General features: G+C 46.0%; 1 protein-coding gene across 1 annotated transcript; it reads right to left on the minus strand.

The window, feature by feature from the left end:
- Positions 1–623: 623 nt before the first annotated feature.
- GABRB3 (gamma-aminobutyric acid type A receptor subunit beta3) lies at positions 624–12,916 on the minus strand. Its single transcript, XM_055142058.1, has 2 exons — positions 11,474–12,916; positions 624–5,382 (listed from the first exon to the last, which is right to left on the minus strand). Exons 1-2 carry the CDS (start codon positions 11,696–11,698, stop codon positions 5,041–5,043), a joined length of 567 nt encoding a protein of 188 aa, XP_054998033.1. The 5' UTR covers positions 11,699–12,916; the 3' UTR covers positions 624–5,040.
- Positions 12,917–13,388: the final 472 nt, after the last annotated feature.

The raw sequence follows: 13,388 nt of genomic DNA on the forward strand, positions 1-13,388 counted from the left end.
GCTTAGCTCTTTGCTCAGGAGTCACTCTTGCTGGTGCTCGGTAGACCACAGGTGGTGCTAGAGACCCAACCAAGGTTGGTTGTGTACAAGGCAAGTACCCTACCCACTCGACTATCTCTTTGACTCAAGCTTTCCTTCCTTATAAGATGTTCTTTGTAGATTTCTTACTGGGCAGTAATAAGGGGAATTCCTTTGAGGACTTCTGATGTCCTTGAGCTAGGAATATTGGTTCCTGGGTTTTGGATATGAAAATAATTGTCATTTAAGTACTAATTCTCGCTGCAGGAAGGTTCCAAAGGCTGGATACATGCTCTGCATGCAAGAGGACTGGGTTTTATTCCTGGAACCTCATGGTTCCCCAAACTCTGCCAAGAACAATCTCACAAACAAACAGACAAAAACACCAACCAAAAAAGAAAATACTATTTCACACACATATTGAATCTTGGTGAGCCTACCTCTCCTGTTTGGTTTGGAATCAATCACAATTAAAAACAAAAAGGCAGATTCCACTGATCTCACACACAGAATCTTAAAATCTTGAACTTATTTCTCTTGTATTTCAGCATCACCTACCACTCAGACAATGAATACCAAAGGAAGAAAAGAAATAAGCCATCACATTTAAGTCAATTAGTTCTTTTTTAATAAATTTGAATTCATTCATCAACAAGTTTCATATTTTATCTATCACTCAATTTTGCTTTTTTCATGTCAAATAATACCAAAAAATTACATCAATGTGCTTAAGCAAAATTGGGTTTTATCTTTACAACGAAATGAAATCAACAGGGGAATTTATCATGACAGCGACTGCCTATTCCTACTTGAAGAATCCTGTACTTACCTTGAACACACTCACTGACTTGTGAAGCAAACTAAGAGACAAGGATGAAGAGAATGGGTGCAGTGGACTGCCCTCGGGGAGAATGGTAGGGGAGCACTCTTCGAGGTCCCTGTTTCCTAGATGCTGGGAACTGAGTATTTCAGGAAAACACGGCACCTTTCAATGAAGCAGAAGAGGTAATTAATCCAAGACGCAATAGCTAGTGTCTTGGGAAAATTTGATCCACCTGGGCGGCTCTTGGTCCCCCACAATTCAAAGTGACTTTGACTGATGACTCATGCCTGCCGAGAGCCAGGGTCTGTTCCTTGAGTAAGACTACACATTACCAGTTGTCCAGTTTTGCTTGCACAAAATGGCCAGAAATACAATGGGTTTTCAGGTGGAGAGTCAAAGGAACAAGAATGAGAAGATGGGATATATATATATATATATATATATATATGTTCAAGCCAGGAGATTCCAAGTTGGACACATTAATTTGTGGTAGTTTTTTTCTCTTTTTCATTTAGTACACACCATGGTAGGGTCAATACCAATAGGATCACCAACTAGATGCCGAAAATGAGCCTACAACTGCCATGTGGCTAATTCCCTTCCGGCCAGTCTCCAACATGCCGGCCGTCACTTCTGAGACACTGTCTTTGGTGAGGACGTTTATTCCCAGGCTGGATAGCAGGGCCGTGCCTTGCCCAGGATTGGCTCAGCACATCCGAGTTCTTCGAAACACAGATGTGCATAAAGTTTTCAAAGCTGACAAGGAAGAAGATCATGGCAGATTTTCTAGTTGGCCGGAGATTCAAGAGGAAATGGGTATTTCATGGTATAGACAGTGGAACCCCTCTGCATTCCCGGGGTTTGGAATCAAGAACATTTGTTTCATTGAAAAGTTTGCTCAAGTCTTCTCCATTTTTCTCTGTTGTAATTGATGTATGGGGGCCCCTGACTTATCTCAAACCTATCTGAGGAGGGGTCATCACCCCGTCATAACCAGATCTCTTTTGTACCTCTCATGCCCCTGTTTTGTGAAGCATTTCGGAAAGACAGGACTGCTCAGAAAATTAATTTTTTATTATGTTCAGTTGTTGAGAAAGAGATAGATTATCTTCCAAATCCAATTTTTCTCTCCTTACTGGATAAGGGTATCAATCACCTCCCAATGATAGATCCTGGGCTCAAAGGTTATCAGTACAGCTTGTTCAAGGGCCTCAGTGACTATGCTGGAAGAATGGGAGGGCATCGAATAGAACAGAGAACCAAAGTCGACTAACCTGTCACCAGCACAGAGTTCTGCTTCTCAACACGCCACACGACGTTTAAAAATGGAAAAGCTAGAAAATAACTTCATTAGAAGAAAAGTCATTTTCTTCTGAAATGGAGTAAAGCAAATACATACCCAAGGATCTTAAAAAGTTGTTTTTACAGAATGTGTGTGTGCGTGTGCATGTGTGTGTGTGTGTGTGTGTGTGTGTAGTTACAAACACTATTTATAGTATAGCTATTATGTTAACTTCATCGCAATGTCTACAAAGTGTTGGTTCCAGTCTTGGTGCCAAGTGCATATAAAAAGCTCAAAAGCTAGTATGACTATACCATGCAAATTGATATCCGAAAAACCTTGGGAAGTGGACTGTCGCATTTCCAAGCCACCGGGGCTCTCTGTTTATGTAACTCAGCTATGCATCAAAAATGTTTTGAACCACTTTTCTCCCAGAGAGAAAGAATGTCACAGTTCTGAATAGTAGAAATTGTAGTTTGAAGTTAACCATGGACGGCTTTTGTCCACAGTCATTGCATTTTGGGGTCCCTCATCTTGTATGGGGAGCTAACTTCCTGACTCACTGAATACAGAAAAAGATATCTGAAGGCATTGAAAGGGATAAGGTCTTCACAAAAGTCTTTTTTCTTTAACATGTTAACAATGATAAGGCCACTTACAAGGTTTTTCCCAATCTGTTTAACTTTTAGGATACCCCTGTGGTTACCCACAAAATAAATGCTCAGAGAATAGCCAAAGACCAAGATATCGCAGGCTAGTCTCCATAGAGAATAAAATCAGAGTGTGGCGGCTAGGAGAAAGAGATTTAAAACAAGTTACTAGGGAGGGGAAGGGGGTTCAAAGCTAGTCATCACTGCTAGAGTGAGACTTTGTGAATTGTTTTACCTGATGGTGGGTTTTAAACTGTCACCAACTCCCAAAAATTAAAGGGATTTTTTTGGGGGGTGGGCACACCTGAAAATGCTTGGGCTTCACTCCTGGGGTGCTCAGGGGAATCTCTCAGAGTTGGGGATAGAACCTGGGCCAGCTCCCAAATGCAAAGCATGTGCTCCATGCTCGAAACCATCTCCCCGGCCCAAATTAAAGGTTGTTATATGACCATAAAGGAAAATCAAGTAGTGGTGAGCTTGGGGCGATGGCTCTGGCCACGAGCTGCAGAGCTCATGGTGCCTCTAGAGAGCTGACAGAAAACTCCCGCCATTTGTAGACCATTGGTTGCAGACCCAACAGAGAGGGTGAGGCGTATTTGGCATCTTGGGGATAAAGTTTTAATTTAGCAGTTCTTTCCCGAATAATATTTTGCTTTTTTTTTCCTCCGTGATATTTTGCTTTACTTCACCGTGACACCTGTTTGTAGAACTGTAGTCATTTCAGTCTCTGGATGCTTGTGATAGAAATATTGTTTACAAAAAATATATCATCTCTTTTTTTTTCTTTAGAAAGATCTCGTCTAAATAGTAAGTTAAGGTTGCGCCTATGAAACCAGTGCACCTTGTTCTACGAGCTTTAAAAAGTCCAAATACGGATGAGGCTGTGGACCAGAAGGAACTCAGAGTGACTGTGTGGGTTGTAGGGCTGCTCTCCTTGGCCTCAAGAGCATGGTCACGGGTCCTGGGGTGATGAGATGTGCGGGTTACGCATGTTCCCGCAGCGTGAGCTAGGAGGAGCTGGAGGTGCTTGCAACATATGTCAGCTACACAAAGAAAGGCATGAGGATGTTTCTTGGTTTCTAAAATTGAACAGTAGAAGTGTTTGCGCTTCAGTCTTAGTTCTAGGTAACAGAAAGTAATTACATCACATGGAGAAAAGTATGACATTGCATGCTACCATAAGAGCAAGCATAAGAAACAAAATCTTGGTAAATATACATATATATGCATCTTATGCAAATATATTTTATAGTAACATACACGGTGGTAAGGATGATTGGTAATGTAAAGACAGGGGCGGGAAGTCATCCTACGTAGTTTGACCTTGGAGGAAGAGAACCTGAAGCACAGACTATGTTTTCCATTAGAGATCGGGCCGAGAAATCCATACAAGATGGGGTGCATATCTTCAGTGATGAGAACGTCAACTCAACATCGTCCCAATGTGCATTCTGTTCCCACACGACAGGTAAGCTGGAGGCAGTTCCAGTGAACCAATAAATATGCTGTACATCAAAGTACTCACAATGAGAAGCTAACCAGTCCAAGGGATGTCCCCCCCCAAAGATGGAAGTTCATATACTGACATAGAATCGATCTAAATTTAAGACAACAGGTGAGGGCACACTAGGGATGCACCTCATCCATGAACCCCCCTGAAAACAACATATGCCTGGTGAAAGCAAACCCCATCACTGAAATGTGCTAGAATGCCGCCACTTGGTAAAACAAATGAAGGGATGAAGGATGAGATCTGTTTGAGGCTTACAATACCATGTGTGTACATCTGAAAGATGAACTAAGAGTTTCTGATTTTTTTCCCAACTAAAACATCTAGCTCAGGAGAACCAAAGGACACAGTTGGGGATGATGTTGTGTTTCACGTCCTCATTCTCAAGGCATAATGTTTAGACGATGCTTGTCCCTTTCAATTAAAAAAGGAAAGAAAAAAAAAACTATGACTCTCTTTAATATGCATCCTGTGTTAAATTGTCCATAGCTGCAAAATGTATGCATGTATGTGTATTTGTTTTACATACACACAGGTCTCACACCTGAGTATATAAACATAGACACATACATCCTCATATACACGTGTATTTTATATATATGCTGAGAAAGTTCACATATATATACAATTGCGTATGTATATATGTGTGTGTCTGCGTGTGTGTGTCTCTGTGTGTACACAGGTATAAAAACTTGACAGGCAGAGTAATATTTCACTCAGTGTTAAATGAAGTCTTTGAAAAATCAAGTACAGTCACTCAGTTAACATAGTACAGCCAGTAAACTAGGTTGAAAAGAGAAAAAGTGAAAGGAAACACGATCCGGGACCATCTGTCTATGGCGTTCACGTCGGTTAGATCAGGGATCTTGATTTTGAGCTGCGAAGACCTCCTTCGAAGCTGGGTCTTCTTGTGCGGGATGCCTCTGTCCCCCAGGTGCCGAGCGTGGCCTTCTCGAGGCATGCTCTGTTTCCTGTACTGGATTCCTGAGTTGTCAAAGGATATTGCTGAATTCCTGGTGTCCCCGACGCCACCTGCCACCTCGTTCATTTCATTGTGAACATCCAGTGATGTCAGCAGAATATTCCCATGAGCATCCACCTAGCAGAGGGAAAGAGAGAGCAAGGCATTACCCGGTGAGCGTACAGGCAACTTAGGGCAGGTGGGCGGCAGGGATGGTGATCTGAAAAGCTCTGTTTTAGTGGAAACCATTTCCATGGGGGAAAAAAGCTCAGAGAAAGTATCATCTTGATTTAGAAAACAGCACATAAAACTGGCTAAGGGCCAGAGAGAGGTATTTAGAAGGTGGGATTGTGGAGCTTGCTTTGCATGTTGTGAGCCCGGTTCATATCCCTGGCACTGCATATGGTCTCCTGAGCATGGCTAAGGGTCATTTCCTGAGCTCAAAGCCAGAACAAGCCCTTGAGCACTGCTGGCTAAGGTGCTCCCCTGGTGACCTTGTAATAGAGATGAGATCAAATAAAAGAGGGCCAGAGTGGAGTAAGAATAGATGGTAGGGTGCCACCTTTCAGGCAGCTGATCCAGGCTTGATCCGGGGAAGCTGAGCACCACCAGGAGTTATCCTTGAATGCAGAACCAGGAGTAAGCCCTGAGTGGTCCCCCAAACCAAAAAACACAGGTGTGGTCCCCCAAACCAAACCAAAAATCTTAAAAAAGAAGGAGGGGCTCTTCCAAATGATACCACCATTTCCCACAAGTAGATAGGAACTAGAGTGAGGAAGACCTTCCTCAGCACTCTACAGGGACTATTAAGGCCACCAGTGGAGGGGACTGGTGGAGGGTAGTGGACAGTGGTGATGGAACTGGTGTTGCAACACAATATACCCGAAACTCAATCATTAATACCACTAATTTTGTAAGTCATGGTGATTCAATTAAAAAAAAACATACACACACAACTTAAAAGTCCACTAAAAGACCACCATGAGCATGTGAGTTCCTGAGAATAGCACCAAATTCTGTGATGCATCTCTCCGGGGTCCTAATGACTCATCAGGATTAAAAAGAGACGGGGCTGGGGATCTTCCCCAGGAAAATGAGCAACAACCCACACGGTGTTCAGGTCATCAAAGTGCTGGCACACAGCATGCCCAGCCCATGACCCCACTGAACCCCAAGGACCTCTTTCTCCAAAAAACATTCATGGAAATTTGGTCCTCAGATCTCTAGGAGGAGTGTTTCCTCTCTGTCTCGCCTGAGCACACGGCAGCAACACCACAGAAGCCCTGCAGGCCTTGAGAGAAACTTGCCAAAGAGGAAAGGAAGACGACCTGGGTGGAGGGGCTGGCCCAGAAGGCGGGGTAGAGGGGTGCCTACCTCGAGGCAGTGACTTTTTCCTAAGGACTTACTTCTTCCTATCATGGGAGAAAGTCCCCCAGGCCCTCCAACTGCCCTCAACCTCCCCAGCTCTTTAGCTCTGCTTGGTCCATTCACTCTCAAGGTACAGCCCTGCACATGCTCCCGAGAGATCGCTCCAACTGCTCTTTGCTGTGACTCCTCTGCCTGCCGTGAATCGGCTAGTTGGCCAGCCTAAGAAGACCCCAGAGAGGATGCAGCGTGCAGCTCTGCACCCCTCTGAGGAGCAGCTGCCGCATCTGAACCCCAGCAGGCACACCTGCAGAGATGCCAAGAGGGGATGCTGTCGAGCTGAGCAGCCCCAGAGGCCATGGGGGCAAAGGGACCTGTCACCTCCCCAGCACACAGTACCTGGCCTCAGCATGGGGTGTTGGGGCTGCTGCTTGAGAGTGTGTGGGAGGGGAACAAGTGGGGGGCAAGGGGAGAATCAAGGTTGGTGATGTGGCATAAGTCTGGAAGGAGGGAAAGGAGTGGCAGAAGAAGAAAGGGGTACTGGAAAGAGTGAACTGAAGATCAAGCCGTGATACCAGGAGGTCCCAGGAGAGGGAGAAGAGAGTGCCAGAGATAGGGTCCATGGGTTGTGTCCTTGACATTTCAAGAATGGATGAGAAATGAGTCAGACTCAATGACTGATCTGCCCCGGTGCCTGGTAGCCAGGATCTCCCCAAGGAAGGGCTCTGCCTGTGCCCTTGGACTTCAAGAGGGGAGGCTAAGCCCCAAGGCACCTGGAGGAACTCTGGTATGAACACAGACACTCTGCTGAAAGGATTCTAAGTGTTCACAGATACACACAGCTACGGAATTCATGGGACCATATCAACTGGCTGGCTGCTTGGAACACAGGTTTACATTTGCAAGGTTGTCATTGAAACATACCAAGTAGGACTAGAGATAAAGTGCAGAGGTTAAGACAGGGCTTGCATGAGGCTCACCCTGGTTTGATCCCCAGCAGTGAACATGGTCTTTCCCAAGCACATTTAGGAGTTTACAGAACCAGGATTAAGGCCTGAACATTACTGCATATGGCCCCAACCCCTAACCCCCAAATAAATTTTAAAAATTATTACAGAAATTTCATAGAGAAAACTTACACCTAAAATGCTAGATTTTTTCTAAAGGAATTTGAGGACTATTAAAATTGGTCAAAGCATAGAAATCAAGCACATCAAACATAATTGTCAGAACGATGGTAACTTTTCTCTATCATCTAGAATTTAGATCCCAAAATAGAAGGAGGTCAGAGTGGGTAAGAAATAAGCACAGAATGTCTGATGATGAAGCATGGCTTTTAAAGCATTTCATGAATACTTTGTATTTTGAAGAGTTTGTCTCCTCCAATTGACTGTAATTAGAATCAGTGACCTCAATGGAGTTTCTCTTCCTGGTCTATAACCTTGACAGGCGCAAACATTCAAACACCAGAGAAACATTCTCCAGACAAGATTGTCTGGAGCAGGGAGAACAGTTCTGCTTCTACCCAGAATGTGTCACTAAATTGGTAAGGCTGTTGATAGCTCACTTTCAACGTCACCTTCAAGTGTCTACCAAAGCAAAGTACTCCAGATTTTAAAAAAGAAGGTATTTGCCACGTGACGCAGAAACCTGCTTGTAGAGAATAAGGACTGACACCAAATCTGCAACCTGAAAAGAGCTGGGTCCCTCAATTGGGTCCCCCTGTGGATTCAAAACCCAGTTGTGAATATCAAACAGTGGATAGCCAAGACATAGGCATTCCAGCCAAAGACAAGCTTTTGGGTATAGAAACAACTCAGAGCAGAGTGAGGTCAGGCACAAATAAATTAAGGTCCAGATTTACAGTGGGCTGAGGAGAAACTACCTGGTAGTGGTGGTGGTGGTGGTCGGGAGGTGGAGGTGAAGTTAGAACCTAGTATTTATAGTAGTTTTACAGCAGGTTCAATAAAGTGTAAACGGTCAAGGCTGCTGTTGTCATTGGCTGTATGGGTGGGCTCACTGAGACAGAATGGCGGGGGGTATCCAGCATGACAGTGAGCTCAGAGCCTTTCCCTGGACTGGCTGGTCCAGAGTGTATCCAGGAAAGCTGTCCCCTCCAAGCCTCAGGGGGCTCCTCACTCTAAGAGGGGTTTCCTGGAAGTCATTTTTACCCATAAGAACCAACCTCTGAACATGAATCAGTGAATAATCAGAATTATTTGATGGATCTCTTAGTCCATGGTGCCACTTATACTTTGCACAAAGTTTGATACTTTCTTACATTCCTTGATTATTTAATTATTGAGGTAACATTGTTTACACCAGGAATTCACTTATGAACTGATTAAATTAGGGGGAACTCTGGAGAAATAGCTGTGTGTGTCTGTAATAGAAACAATAAAGATGTGATGAATTTTTGCTTTGTTGGCAACCACATAACCAAACCACACTTTGTATTCTGTGGACTTACTACAGGACTATGGTCCCAAATATATTTTCCACTAGAAATTCAGGATGATCTTGAGGCAGGAGTGAGAATACAACAGATAAGATGCTTGCCCTGCATGCAGCTGACTCAGGTTTGATCCCCAGCATCCCATATTGCCCCCCAAGTATTACTGCCATAAGTAAATACTGAGCCCAGAGCCAGGAGGAAGCCCTGAGCAGTGCCAGGTGTGGCCACCAAAACAACAATAAAAGGAATCTTTGTAGGTTTCAGTGTATCCCCAGATCCTGAGTTTCTCTGAAAACCTCCGCACTTTGCTGAAGGGACTGGTGGACATGTCCAGTTTTTAAATAGCCTTCATTCATGACAGCTTGTGGACTTATTCCAAGCCACCCCCACACAAATGTAAGTGATGCAACGTTTAACCACTTTTAGATGTTGTTATTGTTGGCAGTGATCTGGGCTTACTCCTCAGGGATCACTCCTGGCAGTGCCAAGGTGGATTGGGCTGTCTGTGTGTAAGGCGAGGGCCTCCCCAATGTACAACCTCTCGGTTTATAATTGGGGAGGAGTACAGACCCAGCGATGGTCATGGGAGGCCAGTCCACAGCTGACCCCCAAAGGGGACTGCATCACTGAAATGTGCCCTTTTGCATGGCAACATAATCTTCTAAGGACATTTTCCCGGAAATTATCCCTATCTTGAAGTGATGAGAAACATTCCTATACCAGGTGTGAGTGAAGAGCATAGAAAAGAACAAAGAAATCTCACAGGTATGAGAAATAAGAATGATGAGCGATAACACAGGGGTTAAGGCAGCGTCCTTGCAAGCAGCCAAGCCTAGCGTGATCTTTGTAAATGCACAGCATCTCCCAGGCACCAGCAGCAGTGACTCCTGGACACAGAGTCAGGAGTAGACACTGAGCACTGTGGGTGCGGAGAAAGGAAAGGAAAGGAAGGAAGGAAGGAAGGAAGGAAGGAAGGAAGGAAGGAAGGAAGGAAGGAAGGAAGGAAGGAAGGAAGGAAGGAAGGAAGGAAGGAAGGAAGGAAAAAGAAAGAGAGAGAGAGAAAAAAAGAAAGAAAGAGAGAGAAAGAAAGAAAGAAAGAAAGAAAGAAAGAAAGAAAGAAAGAAAGAAAGAAAGAAAGAAAGAAAGAAAGAAAGAAAGAAAGAAAGAAAGAAAGAAAGGGAGGGAGGGAGGGAGGGAGGGAAGGAGGGAGGGAGAAAGGGAGGAAGGGAGGGAGGGAGGAAAGAAGGAAGGAAGGTAGGAAGGAAGGAAGGGAGGAAGGGAGGAAGGAAGGAAGGAAGGAAGGAAGGAGGGAAGGAAGGGAGGAAGGAAGGAAGGAAGGAAGGAAGGAGGGAAAGAAGGAAGGAAGGAAAGGAGGGAGGGAGGGAGGGAGAGGGAGAGAGGGAGGAAGGGAGGAAAGAAGGAAGGTAGGAAGGAAGGAAGGAAGGAAGGAAGGAAGGAAGGAAGGAAGGAAGGATGATGGATGGAAGGAAGGAAGGAAGGGAGGGAGGGAGGGAGGGAGGGAGGGACGGCAGCGACCAATATGCAAACAAGTAGAAAAAAATGTTTTTGTGTTTTGAAGCACTCAATTATATAGAAACTATAATGTGCTTTCATAATAGTGTTTATAACTGCAATAATACAGTGCTCTTATTAAGAAAGAAGCTGAAAAATGAAAAGGAAACTGCAGCGCTAATTACCAGCTCCTTTTAAAATGAACGGGTGCAGGGTGCTGGGATAGAGCTGCAGAGGAGTGGGTGGGCTTGGATACTTGAGCCCCCTAAGGCAGACAGCTCTCCTTGGCTGCTGGAATCTTCTGTGCTCTGGCTGCTGCTTTGAGGGCCACATGTGGTGATGCTCACAGATTACTCCAGGCACAGTGCTTGAGAGCCTGGGTGGTGCTGGGAACCTACCCTGAGCCTGCCTCCCCCCTGTGGAGCACACGCTCCTGCCTTCTGAGCCTGGCCCTGCCCCTGGCATTGGTTTTGTTTTTATTTGGCAGAAAACATCAGACAGGCCGGGGCTGAAAGGGCCCTAGAATAGCCTCTGAACAGACACTGCCCTTGGCCCAAGATTGCAACTCACAAGGACCGGAGGCCATGGGAAAGGGCGCTGGCCCACACAGTGCCAGGAGCAGCCACATGTGACTAAACTGATGCATCTGCTCACAGCAAACCAAACATGGCCAGATTCTGAGGAGAGACTTTTCCTCCCATCCCCAGAGTGGCCACATGCTCCCTTCTCTCCACAGGAAGCGCTGAGCTCTGGGCTCTCCCTGGCTTCTGCTCTCATGTTCACTTCAGACACCTCAGCAATGTGCATTGAAGCACACAGAGGCGACTTCCTAGCTAGATGCTGACCCCGAGCCCCATCCAGGCCACGCCCGGGGGCCCCCACGGTGGCGGGCCTTACCCGGTTGGTCTCGTTCTTGGAACGGTCGTTCTTGGCCTTGGCCGTCTTCTCCGCCAGCTTCTTCTGCCTCTGAGGGCCTCTTCCGAAGAAGATGTAGTTGACGAAGGCGTACTCCAGGAGCGCCAGGAACACGAAGACAAAGCAGCCCATGAGGTACATGTCGATGGCTTTGACGTAGGGGATTTTGGGCAGCGTCTCCCGGAGGTGTGTGTTAATGGTGGTCATGGTCAGGACAGTCGTGATTCCTGCAAGAGAGAGAGGGTTAGGGGGCAGTAGGTGCAGGCACTCACTCTCCTGCACTGCCCCTGGTGGCCAGAGTCGCTGCCGGGAAACAAGAGGACCTCGAAGGGGTGTGTAGGGTCACAGGGCTTGGGCATTTGGGCAGGAGGCCTTGCTCTCACACAGAAGAAACACCTCCCCCCCACCCCGGCAATCCCAGGACTTAGGGAAAAAGGGACTAAAGGCAGGAAAGAGACTGTCTGGGGAGCAAAGGAGAAGGTTTTCATGGGTGTCAGGGAACATCAGGACAATATTAGCTAGAAATGATCACACCGGACAAGAACTGAGTGTTAAAAGTGGGTAGAGGGATATTCTTGATAACCTTTCAGTGTCTGTATTGCAAATCGCAATACCCAAAATGGGGGGGGGAGGAGAGTGAGGGAGGGAACTGGTGACACTGGTATTGGGAAATGTACACTGGACTGGTGGAGGGATGGAACACTGTACGGCTGTAACCTAATCATGAACAGCTTTGTAAGGATCTATCCCACAGTGAGTCAATAAAAATATTAACAAAACAAAAATAAACACAAACAAAGCCGGAAGACAAAACATCAAGTGTCTAGATGAGTAACCTCCAGTTAAAAAAGAAAAAAAAAATCTATGAAGCATCTGGAACTCTAGGAAAGTCAGAGATGGCTGGGGAGGACTTTCACAAGGGAAGGAGGAAACTCCTAGCAGAAGAAACTTCTCATGACAATGCTAAAGAAGCTAAAGAGGAACAACACAGGGATGTTCAACTTATTAAGTATATGGCTTGTCCTATGCTCAGAGAGAAGTCTTGCTGATGTCACAGTGTGGAATTATTATTTGTTTGTTTTACCACTCTTCTCAGTGCTCAGGAGACCATGCCTGGCAGTGCTCAGCTGGCAGTGCTCAGGGGGAATATATAGTGGTGTCGGGGATTGAACCCAGGTTGGGTGCAAGCACACTGAGCACACGATGTAAGCACACTGAGCCCTGAATGATCTGGCCTCATGTTCTTCACCTGGTCTCTCCTCTCCCTCTTGGAGTCTCTGAAAATGCTCACCAACTGCTATTTTTGTGGTTCTATCTGAGCTATTTCCTTTCTTTCTTTCTTTCTTTCTTTCTTTCTTTCTTTCTTTCTTTCTTTCTTTCTTTCTTTCTTTCTTTCTTTCTTTCTTTCTTTCTTTCTTTCTTTCTTTCTTTCTTTCTTTCTTTCTCTCTCTCTCTCTCTCTCTCTCTCTCTCCCTCCCTCCCTCCCTCCCTCCCTCCCTCCCTCCCTCCCTCCCTCCCTCCCTCCCTCCCTCCCTCCCTCCCTCCCCTTCCTTCCTTCCTTCCTTCCTTTCTTTCTTTCTTTCCTTTTTGGGTCACACCTGGTGATGCTCAGGAATTACTCCTGGCAGTGCTTGGGGAACCCTATGGGATGCTGGGGTCAAAACCGGGTCGGCTGCGTGCAAACGTCCTTGCCACTGTCCATCGCTCTGGCCCCTCTCTGAGCTTTACGCACAGTGCTTGCTGTATGGAGCTTGCCCGGGATCCAGAGCTGGGGTCAGTCTGTGACGCATGACCAGAGTGGCCGGGCTTGCTAGCTCCTTGGCGGCAAGGCATCTGCCACACCTGGTTGGCCCTCTTGGGAGATGGCACTTGGGAAGTATTCAAGTGTCCAGTCGGA

Source organism: Sorex araneus, chromosome 6 (assembly GCF_027595985.1).
Source record: "Sorex araneus isolate mSorAra2 chromosome 6, mSorAra2.pri, whole genome shotgun sequence".
In the NCBI taxonomy this organism is placed as follows: Eukaryota; Metazoa; Chordata; class Mammalia; order Eulipotyphla; family Soricidae; genus Sorex; species Sorex araneus.

Coding starts and splice junctions, on each gene's coding strand:
- GABRB3 (XM_055142058.1), bottom strand. CDS start 11,698: ATGACCACCATTAACACACACCTCCGGGAGACGCTGCCCAAAATCCCC. Junction 5,383..11,473: donor CCAAGAACGAGACCAACCGG/GTAAGGCCCGCC, acceptor TCCCTCTGCTAG/GTGGATGCTCATGGGAATAT.